Raw genomic sequence first — 19,448 nt, forward strand, 5'->3', positions numbered from 1 at the left:
AAATTAGATATAACTCTCTAGTGTCTCCAGCATTTAAATCTCACCATTCGCAAGATTATTCACGAGATAAGATCTGTCCCGATTCAAAATATGGGAATTTTAATAATAAATGTGTGCTCTCTATGCAAAACTTATTTTCATCCACTGGAATTATGCTGATCGTAGATAGGGTTCTGATTTCTTCAATTCTAGATGATATTATTAACTAGACTAGGTCGACATCCGCGTTACACCGCGGGAAAATGTCTATAGAATTTTGTAATTTGATGTAACTAACATTTCATGTTTACTTCGTCTGAATAATCGAACACTTTTAGCTTAACCTTAAATATGTTGTTTTGTGATTTATCTTTCTTGGTTTTGGCACTTCCTTTTTTGACACAAATTTAATAATTTACTTTTATTTAGAGTTGAAAGATGTTTTTGACAGTTTGGAGCAAAGATCATAAGGTCACGAAGCAATATTTAAAGAAACAGACAGATGTACTTAAAGACAATAATAATGATTTTGCTTTACCATCTTAAAGACAACTTGATTCTAACGACAATGATTTTTTGGGTATTTGTGGTGGCGATATGAACATAATGACGAACCCAACTGGAAAATTAGAGAAGTTTAGGTGTACATTGACATGTAGAATTGAAATGTTTTTATTGGTATTTTAACTTTTTTCATTTATTGACATGGAAGTCTCACAAGCTTCTAAAAATCTGATGTGTCATTCATTGGAGAGAACTTGTGTTATTATTGTGTTGATTTACAAAATAGTTGCAAATAAAGAAGTATATATATACAATATAGCTGTACCCTCCAATAATATGGAACTATAATATAGTAGCAAACAATATATTAAAAATCGTATGATTAAAATATAAATTGGACTAGTTACTTGTCTGTACGTAGTTAGGTTTGCATGCTAGAAGATGCCAAACAGAAAATTCATCTGTAATTTGTCAGTGATAGTATCGTCCAGACGATCAAGGTACATGTATTTTTGTTTATAAGGAAATATTTTAGATATTCATTCATAAATATTTGATATCGCCATTTGACACATTAACATATATATATAGATAAAGTAGTACTTATTATTCGGTAATAGCAACAATTTAATATTCAGTAATTTTGAAAGTAGTTGTAGTACTTATTACGATATTAAATAACAATAGATAGGCTCTATCAAATTGAGACTTAATGTGTTGTAGTTGTCTACATGCACATAAACCTTAAAATCATGAGAAAATAGAAAACCTACCCAACATTTATTAGTTATTACTACGTACTAGTGGGTGAGCTCACTAACACCCGCTATGTTTTGTTTTGATGACCTATCTTGAACTATCATATCTTTAAGTCTCGCCAAATAGCATATACTATACCTGCCTGTATATTTTATATATAGACTATAGTCGAATATTACCAGTTGCCAAGAAAAATAATACTAGATGCCAGTCTTTGAAAGATATGAATTTGTCTTAACGAGTTCGATAGAGACTTTTTTCTTCTTTTTACTAAACTATGTGGAGCAAATCGTTTCATGTAGTGTGGGGTTTTCGTACCTATTTTGCCATTAACTATTATATGTAATTATGACAAAAGAGGTATTAAATAAAAGATACTTTATCTAGGGCTATAACAAAGTTATTTGTCACCCTCAAATCTAAGGGTCCAATATGTTTGGGAATCGATAACAGTCTTCAGTTACCTCATCGTGGTGAACAAAGTGTTGGCAAAAGCAATCACCTTATTACAGTTTATATTCTTTCACTTTTGACTTACATAGTTACATTAAAGAAGTGGACAAGTAAACAAAGTAAAGAAAAAATAAAAAAAAATGTTAAAGTTGTAAATAAAAGATCCAAAGACATCATCACCATGTGACTTTTCCAACACCTACATTTAATTTAATTTATTTTATATGATTAAATAAGTTTATCAAAACTTTGTCTTCTTCACTATTAATTCCATAATCTGATAATCATCATCTAATCAAAATACATACACTATATATGACACTAATATTAACCCGAAATGGAAGTTAGTCAGCAAACTAGCTAGCCCGGTAACGTGGATTACATCTCCCTATTAGAAAATTTAAAAAATAATGCAATAAGTATAATTTAGTTTGGTGATTAAATATACTAAGTTACTAATGTATACGTCCCGATCAAATAATTTTAACTATATTGTAACTACTTAAAAATTTCAGTACGTTCTCACCAAAGAATAAGATTTTATATCGTATGTGACTAGTCATTATATTAGAAAAAAGGAGATTTTTGGAGCTAGAAATAACTCTCAAAAACGAGTGAAAAACAAAGATTTATGCAAATTATTTTATCTTACAAAGGATGTAAAGATATCACGAGTTGGTATCTAACGATTTTAGTGATGATTAACATCTTAATTTTAGTTAATTTCAAGATGAATTTTTAAAATATTATGAAGATGGTTGTCAACAAACAACTTGGTTTTGTTCCTATTTTTTCTTTATTCAGAATATGTTCTCACCACATTTATATTACAAGAATATTCATCAAACACATTTTGCTAAACAAATCAAAATGAACCCATTTCTTTACCAAAAAAAATCACTGATACTCAATTTGAAAGAAAAAAATAAACAAGAAAAACAAACGTAAATAGTGAAAATGAAAAAGCAGGATAAATTAATTAGGTGTTAAGAGTGAGCTGGAGTGTGATTTAGGTCATTGAAAAAGTAACTCGGCTCATCAACATCAGCTCCACAAAGCTGCCATGTGGACGAGTAATAACAAAACGCATCGTCTCGTATCATCATCTCATCATTAAACAAATCCGGCAAATCAAACAGCTTCTCTTCGTCGCTCTCTTTGTCCGCACACGAAGTTTCCGACATCTCTCGAGTTGTAATGTCCGAAGAAAACACCACACTACCTGACAAAGACTGAGCCATCACTTCTCGACTCGGTTCGGCTTCCTCTAATGCAGCTACATCGGAGTCTTGCCAATTTACGGCGGCGGCTGTGGCAGCGGCTTGAATATCTTTAGGAGAGTTCGTGACCGGACGAGGAAGCTCGCCGGATAATTCAGGAAAATTAAGATAAGCCGTTGTACCTTTAATGGCTAAAGCCGCCACATCATGAGCTCGAGCAGCCATATCAGCCGTTGGATAAGTTCCGAGCCAGATTCTTGATTTCTTCCTCGGCTCTCTGATCTCAGACACCCATTTGCCCCAACTCCTCATCCGCACTCCTCTATACGTCGGATGCTTATCTCCGCCGCTGGTCTTTCGCTGTTTCACGACGTTTTCATCATCTTCTAGAACGGGTAATGATCTTCGAGATGCTTTTCTTTTAGAGTTGGTATCCTCAGAGAAATTCAAAGTTATTGATGAAGAAGAGGAAGATGTTGTAGGTGAGGACAATGAGGCGGTGGAAGAGGAGGAGGAGGAGGAAGATGATACGGCGAAGATAGCGGAGGAGGTTAAGGTAACTTGAGAAGCACTCTTCTCTATGTTGAGATGTGTTTCCATTGTTAGAGAGAAGCTAGCTTTAGAAAAGAGGGTTGCCCAAAAATAGATGTGAAGTGGGCTTGTATTAATATTCGTTCACAATCTCTTTTTGGCTTTTTCATATTATAAAGAAAATAATAGAAAGTAAAATAATACTACTAGCTAATAGTCTAATACTATATTGGAATGGGGTCCAGGAACAAAAAAGAAGATATTTGAGTTTCTCCGTTTTAGCTGACCAGTTTTGATCCATGTAAAAATAAATAGAAACAAGATGGTTTCATGTGTGTATTCTTTTTTTTTTGAACTATTTCATATGTGCATTCTTCTAACCAGAAAATATGTCTTTATTTTTAACAAGACATGTATTTATTGAAGAAAAATAATAAAATATATATATTTTTTAACCGATTCTAAATATATAATATATAATATGCATTCGTCTAATATGGCCCGACCCTCGTGCATGTGTGTCACCTATTGACATATGAATTGCCCATCTACCACTTTTATTTCTTCCAAATAAAATCGGGGTACTTAGTTTGATGTCATATATAATTTACTATAATTTAGCATCTATACATTCTTTCTCATAGAGTTTCGTTTTTTTTTTGTAAAAGAAAGTGTCATAGAGTTTCGTTTTTTCTTCTTTAGTACATTTTATTTGAAAAAATAAGAAATAGAGTACGATACTTGACATTAAAAATAACAGAGTACAATTAAAAGAAAAAACGTGAGAAAGTACGAGCTATGTCGATACTCGGATGTAAGCCATACAAAATGTTATTTTGACAATTCCATAGACAGACAATAAATTATTTAAGCATGTTTTCTTTCGGCAGTGTTAATTGATTGCAGTTTCATAATGTAACATTTTAGAATTTGACTAAACTAACTTCTTTTTTGTTTGAAAAAAATAAATCTTAATCCGTATGTTAGTGCAAAAGACCTATATGTTATATGGCAGTATCATTAGAAGACCGTCTCCTCTTTTAATCAAAAATGTAACGATTGGTATATCAGTTTACAGGTCTGGTTAAAAATAACTCATAATCGCTATGTTACCGCAAAACGTTTGTTCCAATTGTTTCTAAAGGTTGTAACGCTTTTTCCTGTCGTTTCCAGACACCGTTTATTCTAACCGTCTATCTCATTGGTGGCCAAACAAACAGAAACGGTTCATTCGTTACCGGCTCCCTGGGTGAAACTAAGAGCATCCACATCAATGAACCCCCTCTTGGGGTTCATCTTTTTAGTTTTTTATTATTAAAATTTATTTCTTTTTCTTTTTGGTTTTTTTTTTAAAAAAAAAAAAAAAAAAAAAAGTTAGACCAATCGCGGGCCGCCACGACACGTGGGGCCCGCGCTACAGTGATGAACTTTAGGAGAGAGGGGTTCAACCAAAAGAACTTTAGGAGAGAGAGGGTTCATGGGATTGAATTATTTTATTATTTTTTTTTCTTGGTTTTTGTGTGAACTCCCCCCATGAACCCTCAATGGGGGTGCTCTAAGACGCACATGAATATACTACTATTTACGACAGTTACTCATGTTCCAATAAACAAACTATATTGATATTAATTTAGCCTCGAGGCATTCTATTTCACGTGCCGTAAATAGTTAGAGTACAATCGGTGGTAATAAACAAATAATCACGAGATTCACAGTTCATTGATAAAAAGGCATCATCGAGCCATTTTCTTTCATTTAATTTCATAATTAAGATGGCTGTAATGCGAATGGGTCACGGTATATGGGTCACGTCATATAGTATATTTTAATACGAATGGGTCACGGTATTAAATTTTGATTCAACATAAACGCCCACATACCTAATCAAATATCATTGTATTTGTATATCTACGTAACATTATTAGATACGTCATATTCGATTCGGTGCCAGCATAATTAATTAAGAAACTACTTTATTTTATATTTATTATATTTATTATATTTATTATATTTATTATATTTATTAACAATAAATAGATAAATACTATATATACTGAAGTTTTAAATATTTTTCTCAACTGTGCTTATATAAGAATTCATTTAGTAATGAACGACATTATGCACACGTATTATATATATACTCATAGAACGTGTGGATATTGTTCAGTTTAGAATCTGTTCAGTTGATTGAGGAATTTGACCCCATTAGTCAGACTAAGCTGCATTACGCGGTGCTGATTTGTTTTATAATAGTCCAGTTTGATTTTATACCTATAACTGTGATTGAGCTGGATTCGTCATAAGAAAAAAAAACTTCGATCTATGTCTTTTCCAACTTTTTTTGTCACCTTTGTAGAGTTGTGTATAAACATAATTTTATTTTTTTAAATGGTATAATAAGAAAAACAAAATAAGAGTGAAGATACTCGACAGATGAGTGAATGTCTCATGCGATAGCACATATTAGCTAACTGTGCGGCAAAGGTTTTGGCTAAATTGGTGGGACAAAGGCATACAACTTCACCTTTATCCAAACCTCTGGTTTCGACCAGGCCGAGACGTTCTCTTCAAATGCATCTGGTTGAGCCATCGTGAGACTTGGATGTTGTGTGTGCTAATTTGCAGGTTCTCAAATGTGTGTATATGACGAAGTTGTAGGATCGGACTGGTTTGAGGGCTGGCAAATCTTCAATAGTTTCGCAGCAACTTAACAGCCACAACAATGGGCTCTAGCGATTTGTGCATAGAGATCCTAAGCTTTGTGCGTTTTTGTGTTATTAGCGATTTATGTTATTTGTCATGGTTCATTTGTGTATTTTGCTGTGTTTTTCTTTTGTTTTTTAGTGTTGTTTTAGGTGTTTTAATTTTTCCGCTACTAGTTATCTTTTTGTAATATCTGTCAAAAATTTAAAATACTTAAAATGGTATAAAATTTAACATTCGTACCAAAAAAAAAAAGAGTTCTAGGCCTAATAAGAAAGAGAGAGCAGCGATTGTTGAAAAATCAACTATATACGATGATTGTTGCGAGATGTACTATTTTATATAAGTCAACGAGCATACATGGCGCACATGCCACTAATTTTTATTGTATCAAAATAAAATAGCAAAGGAAAGAGAATTGTTTTTTTTGGGACAGATATCTTTTGTCAAAAACAGAGAAAAATTGTTTATATTTTATAGATTTTCTGATTTAGATGGGCACAAGTTATTTATTAGTATCGACACCCTATGCATTTCTAAAACTCTTCATTTATATAGCGCATGTTGCAGTTTATACATTCTAGCTACGCACGTACACATGTACAACAATACAAAATAATGCATGTATACATATTAAAAAGGCGAGAGCGGTTTTTTTTTCTTTTTTTTTTGGTAAAATATTAAATTATTATACCAAGTTTTCAATTTTTTTTACAGACAGCACACAGAAAACTAGTAGCGGATGAAACATAAATAAACTAAACACAAAGGATCTATGCAATGAAAAAACTAAATGAAGCAACGGAGCAGCATACTCTGAACGAGACTGTAACGTAAGCCTGGCGAGAGCGGTTGAGAGACTTAAATATGATGTTCCCTCTAACTATTTTGTTCATTCAATTCTCTGTTACCCCATAAAAGAGGTATCACATTATTATTAATAGTAAATAGAATTTAAATAAATCGATTTTTTTTTCATATGCCCGATGGGTAAGAGTCATGAGAGATGTGCTCCTTTCTCGTAGATCCAGCTTTTTATTTATTTTGTATTAACAACCAGTAGTATTTGCTATGCTTCATTTTAGAACTTCAATATAATGACTATAAGATGATTGTGTACGCCATCTTCTTTAAATAAATCGCTCCATCGATAAGAAAACTTTGTCAGCTCGTTTAGTTACATGATACTAATAATAATCTAAACAAATATGTATAAGTGTTATTTTTTTGTATTTCGTTACAAGGATGCATGTATGATATATGTATCTTTTCCCCCTGAGTGTATGATTTATCTATCATAGTATTTTTTTGGTACCGTGGACCTTCGTTGAGTGGTAACAACTCTTGGGCGACACCAAATCAGATTCTCAAATCTTTCTTTTAGTCCGTCTGAATATCATTATATATACATATAATAATGACACGGTTATAATAAATACGCATTGTGATTGCAAACCCCTTTAGAAAAAAGCATGTAAAGTCATTCCTCTTCGTGTTCCATTAAAAATTAGTACCTGCATTTACATGAGAAACATATATCTGTGAAAATCTATAAACAAATCCAATCATGCAAGGGAAAAGTGTAACATATAGGAAGAAGGAAATTAAGAGAGAAACAGATCGACATATATCATTTTTATATATTGAATTTGTAGAGGTTCTACATATTGTTTTTATCATATTAAATTGCATTATTGAAGAGAAAATCTGATAATGATCAACTTTTCTTCTCTCCTATTTTTCTACCCCCAGAATAATTCTTGAAATTTCTGCGCTCCTTCTTACTTTTGTTATCATATATTCATTTTAATTTTTGTTTGTATGCACGCGATTGTAAGTTTTGTTGTTCTTTACACCGGGAAAATTAATACTTGTATACAGTCAAATGAAATCAAAATTATAAATAATCAATGTCGTGTCCTTCAGCAATACGACAGGTATAAAGGATAAATTATTAGAAATACTACAGCATTTTGTCACATTCTGAGAGATTTGTGTTGTAGATTCGAGTCATGATAAACTTCTTCTCCCAGAATAATCCAATAACCCGTAAATGACCGTATAGTTCACGATTTTCCAAACCGTATAAAAAGTAACACTGTAACGGTATCGATGTATAGGATCCGATTATATATACCTATGATTGGAAAGAAGATATCCTATGCTAGCTTCGATCCAAATGGAATCGAAGGCTACACACATAAAGAAAGGCTACACATAAAGCCCAATAGGCAAATATTATAATGGCCTCAGTTATTGTTAATAAAGACCTAAAAAATAGGTTTAAAAAACGCTTCAAAACATACCCCATCTTTTTCTAAAAAACGTAGGTATAAAAAAAATACAGCCTATATACAGTGGTTTTTTAAGGATCATATATAGAAGCAATGGTTTAGGGCTTCCAATCGAAATGCTTTTTTCTGCAAATTTGGCCAAGCTAATTTAATTTATGTTCCATTTTTATAAAAACTAAAACATTTGTTATGAGATGTATCTCGTACATATTCCATTAACGTTTCTATTCATCAGTATTTTATTCGTGTTTTTTTTTTGCAATGAAAAAAGTATGAGAAAATTGTATGCATTTACTAATAAAATCATGTAGGCAATTAAAATGCTGTGAGTAAAATAAAGCTAATGAAAATAATCAATATATTACATAGTTTTTTCCTACATATTTTCAATATTGTGAGATTTATTGGTTAATAGGTTTCCATTTGCAATGTTTTAATTATAGTATTAGATACACATACATGGCAAGGTATGTCAAACAAATTATATACATCGAAAGTCCAAAATAAAACTTACTAATAATTAAGATTTTTGGCAAAAAAAACATTTTCTCTGCGTAGGCTTTTCACAGCTTCTTCTCTACACTGGCCTTTCACAGCTTCTTCTCTACACCTAGCTAATATTCGTAAACTATTATCGTCCGCTCACAAAAGAATATACAATATATAATATTTTACATACAACACACATTACATATACAATATATTGTGTTTAACGACGGCATTCCTAATCTCCCATTAGTATTAAGCCAGTGAATTTGTCAAAGTCAAGATTTAAACGATGCATGCACAAATACAACTCAACCAAATTACCTAAAGAAAGATAAAAAAAAAAACAAATATCCAACATAGTTTATCAATAATTTAAAGATATCTCTGAACAGAGATAAGAGTTTACAACATCCGTTCTCACACAATCGAACGTTCACTCTTTCATTATTAAGCTGAAACATAAAAAGAGTTTATCCCAGGAACATACTCGGTTCAATTAAAAACCCTATGATAGATGCGACAAAAGGGTCTTTAAATTCACCGTTCACCAGGTTCCAAGCCCAGATCACTCATCGCCATCGGGGTGGCTTCCACCATCGGGGTGGCTTCCACCATCACGGTGGCTAGTACTCCCAGAGGCTCCGGTATGCACCTTCTTGCTGAAGAACCTTTTGGCGTAAACAGGGCGCCCATCGATAGAAAAGCAAACCTTTTCACGGTCTCTCATAACCATGCGGGGTATGAGAGGATTCTTGAACACTACTCGCCCATGCAAGGGCGGCCCCCTTCCTCCCCTTGGCCTGGGAATAATCACTCCCTCCACCTCGGGTCCGTAACGCCTGACCATTATCATCATCATATATATATTAACAGAAAATAACCAATTGGTTGACAAGTAAGTACATTTTACCATATGATGACTCACCAGATGTGACAAGCAAGACAACTTTCTACGCATATATGGACTTTTACAATGCGATGCGACGTAACATGCAACTATGCAAGTATATATGCTATGAGAAAAAACATTTGTACAAACTAAACCAAGATTATATCAATTTAAAAGTTTCTTCTATGTGCGAATAAGTGTGTATGACTTAGTTCATAGGCTAGGACATAAGGCACAAATCCAACATTCTATGTCACTATGTAACAGGAATACTAATTCAATGGGTACGGTCTAGTGACAACGCATTTGCACAAACCTAAACTGATTATACATATACAGATTAAGAGGATTAGGGAATTCGATTTAGTTACTTACCAGTTAAAAAAATCGAAGATTTGCATCTCCGTCAGGGGAAATCCATTTGAGAATGTGAGGAACAACGAATGCTCATCACTGTTTACCGGTTGAAGCGGCGCCGAATGTTCACTAGGCATGACTTCTCTCCCGCTTCTATTCACCGGTTCAAAACGTGGCGCATGCTCGTTCAGCACGGCCTCTCTCACTCTTACACTCACCGGTTGATAGGACTGCGCTTTCGCATTCAGCATGGGCATGGCTTCTCTCTTTTTAACTTCTCTCTCCTTTTGGACGACAAGAGATGCACACAAATGTGTGTTGCTGTTTTGCATTTATACATGAGAGGGCAAGTACGGTTGCAACGGTTGGGGTTTATGGAATTATATTTTTATTTTAGCATAATATCAAAAACTTAATGACGTTTTGAAAAGTTGTGATTAAGAATTAACATGCAGATTGCGTACAATGTAATATAAGAAAACAAAACTGTCTTTCTTTTTTTGGCTAAACAGTTTTTTTTTAAAAATCATTTTAGTACTTACTCATACAAAAATTTGACCAGTATAGTATATTCGTATTGGGTTTCTTTCCGAATGTAAGGTTTTGTTGGATATGCATTCGTATTTTTCTTGACGAATCAATGTTTCAGTATCTAATGAAAAACAAAGTTTGAAAATACTATTCTCACTGTTTATCTTTTCAAATTATTATAAATATTAGAGTAACAGTACAAGATGTATAGTTTTTGAAAGAAATTTAAACAAAGCGTTGTAAATAATAAATTCATATCACTAATCCATTTAAGTATTTTGTTGTACCAACTAAATAATTAAAAAATTGCGTCTCCATCAGATTAGTGGATTAGTATACGTTTTTCCGCATCAATCTAATTGTGTGGATAGAGCGACCACGTACAGGTCACATGTATAACAACTGTTAACGGATAAGGCCCAAAACTTAAGAATCGGCCCAAAACTTAAGAATCAAGGTTATGAATAAGAGGAGTCTTCTAACTAAGTGGGGGCACAAATGTAATTGTTGCTGTGGCTTTGGTGTCCTCCTGGTGAGAGAGAAACAACGAGACACGCGCGGGCTGGAGAAAAGGTGGGAAGATTGTCTCCCTCTATTATTTCTCTTGTGAGGTTAACACGTGGACATTTCTTCACGTGATTTCCCACGTGAAATATCTGGCGTCTTTCAATCCCCTTCGCTATTTTTATTTCTCTTTTTAAAGTTTAAACCATTCCTTTACACATCACGTGGCTCTCACTCGCCTTGTAAAACTTTTCTTTTTTGTTCTGAATCTTTGAAACTATATGGATCACTCAGAATTTATATCACTGTAGGGATCTATATAGACCAGTGACACCCCTTAAATACTCCATGTTTTGTAACTTTTTTGTTCGTATTCTATGTAAATAAGAAAACTTTTACACGCCTAATAAAATCATCAATTGTTTTAGTCTAAAGGAAGCTTATGTTCTCTAGAAGTAAGAAGACGAGTCTCTCCGGGTGCATCACTTATATATTATTTTTTCTTTATTTGGTTATCTAATTTTCTGCATGCATGTGAACAGCTGTATTCTAAAGTCATATATTCACTTCCAACTTGGCAGTATGTTCCTTTTCCAAAGCTTAGCATATCTTTACTAAAGTTCTCAATTGAAATCTATTAATACAAATCTTCAAAAAAAAAAAAATCGATTAATATAAATTCCACGAATTTTACAAAAAAAAAAATATAAATTCCACGAATGACAAATAAGAATTAATCAAATCTTAGAACGGACCAAAATAAGTGACGGGCTTCCCACGTGAACATGTGCAATGATTAAGCTTTCGAGTAAATTGTTAGATTCGTCAATACAATCATGTAGTACGTGAAAAATATAATAATTATTTTGTAATGATTAAATTCGCTAGCCAACAATTATTAATGGATGCACTATATATCTACAGTGTAACTATAGTTGATTTTTTTAACGTCATTAAGAAAATTCTCTTGAGCAAGAGATTATAAATTTAGTACTTACAATTATGTCAAAAAACTCATTATGTCAAAGTGGACACAAAAACACAGGCGCATACAATCATGTGCCTGGACTTTTTTTTCCAGCAAAAGTGCCTGGAAATCAATAGTGATGCATTCAGGTTTCTAATAAGTTGTTATACGTATATATTACTATACTAAAATAATCAAAATCAGAATTAGTATAAGATAGATCAAGAAGGTGATAGATGTTAGCTCGAACTGAATCTGGGAAAATGAGAGAACACATGCGTGGGAGAGATTTTGCACATGGATATGATGGACACACGCGTGGGGCCAGATTTTCAATCAGTTTTGATTTATGTAGACGAGTCAAAATTAGTGAGCTCATAAACACATGATTAAAGATTTAAAGTATATATGCTCATTTCAGTAAAAAAAGAAGTATATATGCTCATGCATTATTGCGATGAAACATGGATTTGGTTATTTAGCTTTGGTTGGTTCTTAGCTAGATGTTTCTTACTAAAATCATATGAATAGTCTTTAGTTTTTTTTGGGGGCAAACTAGGCTTTAATTTCATCTTCAAATTGTTATGAGAACCCTGTCTATATTTTTGCAGTGTGCAATATATCATCGATTTTGTGCATTTTCAGTTTTCATAATGGTCTTGTGTCTAGTATATTATTGTTGAAGGATAATAATGAAATGTAGTCTAGAATCTAGATTGACTTACGATATAACTGTAATACTGTTGTTCATTTTCTTAATTTTTACACAAATGTTTATGCAAGTTATAGTCGTTGTTATTGTTGGCCTTCGAGTGTTCTCTCCTTAAGGGTGTGGTTTGCACGCGAGATAGCTTGCACGTAGGTATGTGGGAGAAGAGAGAGAGAGTGAGTATCCAATGATTGAAGAGAAGCGGATGTCTGGTCGTGGAGGAACCAAAGCTACGCCGCACGAGTGTGGTCACTTGGGACCATGTGCTGCCACGCTGGCGATTTTCCACGTGTTAATGCACGTGAACTCTTTCCCGATCTCCCACGTGACCTCCACGTCTTCTTGTTCTTCGATTTTTTTTTTAATTTTTGTTTGTTCTTTAAACTTGCTTCAGTTCTACACCGACACACTCTGTAGTCTGTATTGTAAAAATTCACATACACGAATATAATCGAATCTGAGACAGAATTAATAGATCAGAAAACGGCGATTAGTTTCATTCTAAGTTAATTGTGAAATTTATTGCGATTTATAACTTGCTACACTTTTAAAATTTCAGAGATGTATCTATACATATATATATATATCAACATCATTCGTTATACATAATTTTTTTTTACTAAACAGAGAGGTGTCTAGGCCGAAATCTAACTAGTCATGTTCTTGTGGACTGACTTACCGGTGATAGACAAGTTTGATTGCTCTACGTTGGAAGTAGGCTTGGAAGTTCACATGTGGAGCTATCAATTTCTCAGTGAAAAAAAATGATCTATGGCCTTGACTAACATGAAAACGCTTCATCCTGTAAAAACGTTAGACCACCACTATACCGGATTTAAGATGACGGTAACATAAACTATTGTATTATATGAAAATTTGCATGTTAAATAAAAAAATATATTATAGTACTAGGAGTAACAATTGTTACATGCGAATAGAACTATGCGAGTTGTAGAAACTAGGTTTCGAATTGCATAACCAAAAGGGGTCACATGTCAAACTTGCTTATTCTCGTATGAAAAATTATAGTTACCAAAAAAAATGATAGAAAAAGTTCACCTTGAGATCTGGAGAAAATCGTTGACAAAAAAAAAGAGATCTGGAGAATCAAACCTTGGAATATAAAGAATTAAATTAGCAACGGTAACATGCATCCAACTACACTTTTTAGTTTGTTATAACTTATTGTGGTTATTTAACGGTTTTCCTTAAAACCAATTTTATAATTAAATCAAGCATATTTACATTAGCTTATGAATACATAGTTTTTTTTTTTTTTTTTTTTTTTTTTTATGAATACATAGTTTGTAATATATTACAAATTACAAACAATGAATACATAGTTTGTAATATATTTCAATTAAAAATTGAGTATATAAGTTTGTTGCACTACTCGATCTCAAGTATGTAAAAGAATCAGAATACTAGAGGAAAGAAAAGCAACTTGAGAGGAAATGGTAATATTTTATAAAATCAGTTACTCCCTTTTCATTATGGTTAGTGGAATATAAAGAAAAATCCAGAGTAAAATTCAATTTGCTGGTAAAAGCAAACCAGACCAAACCATCAGCCAACCAATACTCCAAATAAAAATCAAATGGATAAAATTAATTTACCAGAAATGTGTTTCTTAAAAGGTCAAAGCAAAGTGTTTTGAAATCAATGAAAAGCATCTTCCGTATTGAAGATATTTAGAAGTCATAAAGAGTCAAATACAGATTCATTAACAATAAGAATAAAATTTGAAGATATTTAAAAGTCATAAAAGTCAAATACATATTCATTTACAATAAAGAATATATCGGAAAGTAAACATACATTTAATTGTGGTTGAAAGAGTCAGACGTTATTTAACTGCAAAATAAATTAATTAACAAGCCCGACCTGTCTTGTCTGTAACTCTCGAAGAAACTGAAGCAGTGATAATGATGGCATTATCAACAACTTCGGGAAGTAATACTATTATTGTCTCAGCACAGGAGGTATCAGGTGTGCCATAACCCATAAACTCTACCACCACTAGTCTTTTCCAAATGTCCGTTTTATATTTGACTGAACCCTGACAATTAATGGAAAGGTTGAAATTATCTTTAGTTAGTTGACCAAAAATATGCACTAGTCAAATGCGAGTTTTTGGAAAAGAGGATTTTTTTTTTTTGTCATCTGGTAGATTAAGATGATATGTTAATTCTCTTGACAAAAAAAAGGATAATACGTTAATTCAAGATAGAGAATCGAATGCATGTTGGACTCGAGGGAACTCTAAAGTCTAGCCTCTGTGTAACCTATTAAAACTACATCGTTTTTGACTCCCATACCCCCAACGCCATTCTCTTCCTCTCCACGCGAACATACTTTACTACATCTGTCTTTTCCTCTTAAATTACTCCTTCATGTTTATTGAAACAAAACAGTGCACACAGAGATCTGCAAGACTATTCCAGACTTTTGTTAAATGAAGTATATCTTTAGTATGCATATCAATTCCTATTCAAGATTGATAAGTATATGAGTTCTAGAGAATAAAAATTGAATTGATGCACAAAGCATTATGTATTTTAAAATAGTAAAATAAACAGCAATACAGTATAGTATATAATAGTCAAACACAAGTAAAAAAATAACTGAAATGAAGAAAAAAAAATTAATCTTCTCAAAATTCAACGTATTTGAGTTAATGGCATTTTTATTTTCAAACGGTTGTTAAAGTTTTTTAAGATGAGCAGGTAACAATATATACCATCATTGAAATGACAAGAGTCTATCTGACATAAGTCATCATTGAAACCCCAATCCCCTACATAACCTTCCTCTCTCTCTCTCTCTCTCTCAAACATTATTAACCAGCACAACTTCATTGTTTTCTCCAGAAAAATCTTTTTTGACCCAAAATTTCCAAGAAAATCTTGAAGAAATGGGTGAAAGTGAAGATGGTTTGGGTCTGAGTCTAAGCTTGGGGTTAAGTCAGCTAAAGGAACCATCTCTGGGACTGGGGTTGAATCTATTGCCGTTGAGAACTTCTTCTTCTTCGTTTTCTCACATGCACAATCACAATAATAACCATCTTCAGAAGAAGATTAATCACAACTCTTGGCCTCATCAGTTCCACTCCTCTGGTAATTTTGTTGTTTCTCTTTATCTTTTTTTTTTTTTTTTTCAGACTATTTACCTAAGTTTTTTACATTTGATGTGTAAGAATTATGTTTCTGTATAGAACATGATTTATTATGTTTCTTTGAAGATTTTGCTGTAATCTTTATATAGTCCTAAAATACATATATGTCTCAGATCCGATCCTATTTATCTTTCTTATTATTTTTGTATAAAATATTTTAGTTTATAAGTTTAGAAATTGAATTTAGCAAAAAAAAATGTTTGGAAACTGAAGTTGAAAATGCTTTCTGCAGAAAGAAACTCTGACGTTGGATCTCTTCTCAGAGGTCTCGAAGTAAACAGAACTCCTTCTGCGACGGTCGTGATTAACTTAGAAGAAGACCTTGCGGGAGTGTCTTCACCGAACAGCAACATTTCGAGTGTGAGTGGGAACAAGAGGGATCTTGCGGCGGCGAGGGGAGACGGAGGAGGAGATGAGAACGAGGCTGAGAGAGCTTCTTGCTCACACGGCGGAGGAAGCGACGAAGAAGAGGGAGGAAACTGCGAGGGAACGAGGAAGAAACTCCGGCTATCGAAGGAACAAGCTTTGGTTCTTGAAGATACATTCAAAGAACATAGCACTCTAAATCCGGTTAGTGGCATTTTCGTAAATTTATCGTACATGGTTGCATATTCTTATTTTATTTTTTGAATCATCTGATTGGGCAGAAGCAAAAGCTGGCTCTAGCAAAACAGTTGAATCTGAGGACAAGACAAGTAGAAGTGTGGTTTCAGAACCGAAGGGCAAGGTAAAGTAAAATTTCACTATCTCTAGGGGTATTAACGGAACACAAAACCTTAGTAATTGCTATGATGGTGATATTATTATCCGACCAAACAGAATTCATATCACTGTCCTAAAAAGAAAATCGTATTTAGGATCTTCTGGCTCTGCTCTGTCACATGGAGTTTTTACTTTTTACGCAGAGCTGCATGCGTATATTAAAAGTAAAATCTAGTTCTGGTTTTGTTTCTTTGTCATTCAATACCTTTTTTCTTCTGTTTTGAAATCTGACATTTTAATGCAATTATTGATCAGTTAAGTCAAAAGTAAAGAATTCTATAAACTTTCAAATAAATAATATGTTTTTGCTTTTTATTGATAAGGTAGGCACAGAATTCATATTTGCAGTATATTTACTTATTGTAATTCGTCAAAGCGACATTATAAGATAAAAAGATTTGTAAATATAATGGAAGACGTATTAATAAAAGATATTTTGGACTTTGTTACATTTTCAGGACGAAGCTGAAACAAACGGAGGTTGATTGTGAGTATTTGAAGAGATGTTGCGATACTCTAACGGAGGAGAATCGACGGCTGCACAAGGAAGTAGCTGAGCTTAGGGCGTTGAAGCTATCTCCACATCTGTACATGCATATGACTCCTCCAACTACTCTCACTATGTGCCCCTCTTGCGAACGTGTTTCGGCTTCCTCCTCCTCCTCAGCTATGGCTGCTGCTGCTCCTCCCTCCTCCATCACATCTGGTGGTGGTGGACGGATTCCTACGGTGGTGGGACGGCCAAGTCCACAACGGCCAACTCCCTGTGCAGCTATTTCTCTCCAGTCAAGATTAGCTCACTAGGGGAAATATATTTAATTTAGTATACATAAAATATGTGTATGAAAACTGAAACCTTAAAAGCTTTTATGCAAGGTTGACGTCAAATCTACTTAAAATGAAAAAGACGTCATCTGAATCTCAAGCTCTTAACACTGTCAATTAATTCTTTGACATAATGCAAAACCGCAAAGAGCTAGTTATAAGAATTCAATTTTGTGAATGTAGGGGTTTTATGTAATGATATTTGATGGGCTTAGGTAACCAAATTAGAAAAAGTCGTTGGGCTTATTGCCGGTAATTTTAATGAGAATTCGGTATAATATATAACTAACATTTTCGGCCTAAGCCTAACCTTAGATCGAACCTCTCTGCTAAGAGTAACAATTAACAATAATTAAGTTGAACTAATACTCAATTCCTTATCACTAAGTGGCGACGCCAAGTTGCTCGATCCACCCCATTTTCTATCTTCCTTCATTTTCCCTACTTTCTCTAATATTTTCAACTCTCAATAAAAATATTTTCATCGTATTGAGAGAAAGAAACGTAAGAGCTGCAGTTTCCAATTATTCATTATATGGTCAACAATATCCTTCATTTATAATTTTCAGCACATTCGAAAGAGTATATTTTAAAGCTTTAATGACTTTGTCACCAAGACACCAATGCACAAATGACCGAACCAACCATCGATTAATGAAGTCCAAACCCTTAATGTTCAAAGAGAAACGACCTGAGCTAATTAACGACATGAAGTTACAAGTGTCAAAATAATACTAGCATTAATCATATGTTATTCTTCTCAGTTATAAAATCAGTTATTTTTGATAATGTTGTATTTACTTACGAGTATGAAAAAGATGAAAATACAGAGTTGGGGAAAAAGAAAACTCCCCGAACACATTATAGAACAACAAATCAATAAAAACTATATATACATCTTCAAACTCTACTTGAATTTATACGAATTTTGTTTTACATCGGTTTGAACTTTTGTTATGCACATTATATATCATATTACAGTTCCAGGAACGAAACCTTTAATATGGCCAATTTTCTCAAACTATAAAGAAGTTGGCTGATATATAGTTTGAGATGAATATTATAATATGGACAATGACTCAATGAGTTGCTTAAAAGAGAGAGCATGGCCATTTTATGCTCTTAATAGCAAAGTGGACCTTTCTTGCAATAAAGCCACGTGTTTAGAAAACACACTTCTTTATCCTTTTTCAACAATTATACTCTTTTATTGGTTTAGACCCAAAAAAAAACTCTTTTATTGGTTTAGGCACATATATTCTTGTTTCATCAAAATAAAAATCCGTAGGTCGATTTTTTTTTCCTATACAACAATAATAATTTGAGAAAATATAAAACTGCAAGTTGTTGTTAAAAAAATAAAACTGCAAGTTGAAGAAAAAAAAATGCAATTTTAGTCAAAATTGTAACATCCATTTATGTATGTTAATTTTTAGTAATTTAAAATATTTAGTTATTGACTTTTCAATTACTACAAAATCTGTATTTTGATTTTACTTGTATGATATATATATTTTTTTGCTTTATTAACTTGTATGATATTGCAAATCAGATTCATGATACTACTATTTAATTTAAATATGATTAATTCTATTTTTTTAATAAATAACTAAAAAGTAGGCCAAATTTATTACTTAAATCTTTCAAATACACTACCATATACGAAAGATACTATAAAAACAAAGTTTCAAAAAAAAAAGATACTATAATAAAAAAACACATGCAGTGAATGAAAATGTAATAGATGACAAAAAAAAGAGTAATAAACGGAAATAAATACAGGAAAATAAAATAAAA

At 32.8% G+C, this 19,448-nt stretch overlaps 3 protein-coding genes across 3 annotated transcripts; 1 reads left to right on the forward strand and 2 right to left on the reverse strand.

Annotated features, from left to right (window-relative positions):
* Nucleotides 1-2,439: 2,439 nt before the first annotated feature.
* On the reverse strand, nt 2,440-5,616 carry LOC103866183 (ethylene-responsive transcription factor ERF034). Its single transcript, XM_009144060.3, has one exon. It carries the CDS (start codon nt 3,513-3,515, stop codon nt 2,682-2,684), a length of 834 nt encoding a protein of 277 aa, XP_009142308.1. The 5' UTR covers nt 3,516-5,616; the 3' UTR covers nt 2,440-2,681.
* A 2,308-nt stretch (nt 5,617-7,924) lies between these two features.
* On the reverse strand, nt 7,925-10,492 carry LOC103866182. The gene is made up of 2 exons (XM_009144059.3): nt 10,197-10,492; nt 7,925-9,771 (listed from the first exon to the last, which is right to left on the reverse strand). Exons 1-2 carry the CDS (start codon nt 10,433-10,435, stop codon nt 9,498-9,500), a joined length of 513 nt encoding a protein of 170 aa, XP_009142307.1. The 5' UTR covers nt 10,436-10,492; the 3' UTR covers nt 7,925-9,497.
* A 231-nt stretch (nt 10,493-10,723) lies between these two features.
* On the forward strand, nt 10,724-19,368 carry LOC103866181 (homeobox-leucine zipper protein ATHB-4). The gene is made up of 4 exons (XM_009144058.3): nt 10,724-16,005; nt 16,297-16,634; nt 16,712-16,791; nt 17,285-19,368. The coding sequence occupies exons 1-4, from the start codon at nt 15,804-15,806 to the stop codon at nt 17,628-17,630; spliced, it is 966 nt and encodes a 321-aa protein (XP_009142306.1). The 5' UTR covers nt 10,724-15,803; the 3' UTR covers nt 17,631-19,368.
* The last annotated feature ends 80 nt before the right edge of the window (nt 19,369-19,448 follow it).

The sequence above is a fragment of the Brassica rapa genome, chromosome A04, assembly GCF_000309985.2.
Source record: "Brassica rapa cultivar Chiifu-401-42 chromosome A04, CAAS_Brap_v3.01, whole genome shotgun sequence".
In the NCBI taxonomy this organism is placed as follows: domain Eukaryota; kingdom Viridiplantae; phylum Streptophyta; class Magnoliopsida; order Brassicales; family Brassicaceae; genus Brassica; species Brassica rapa.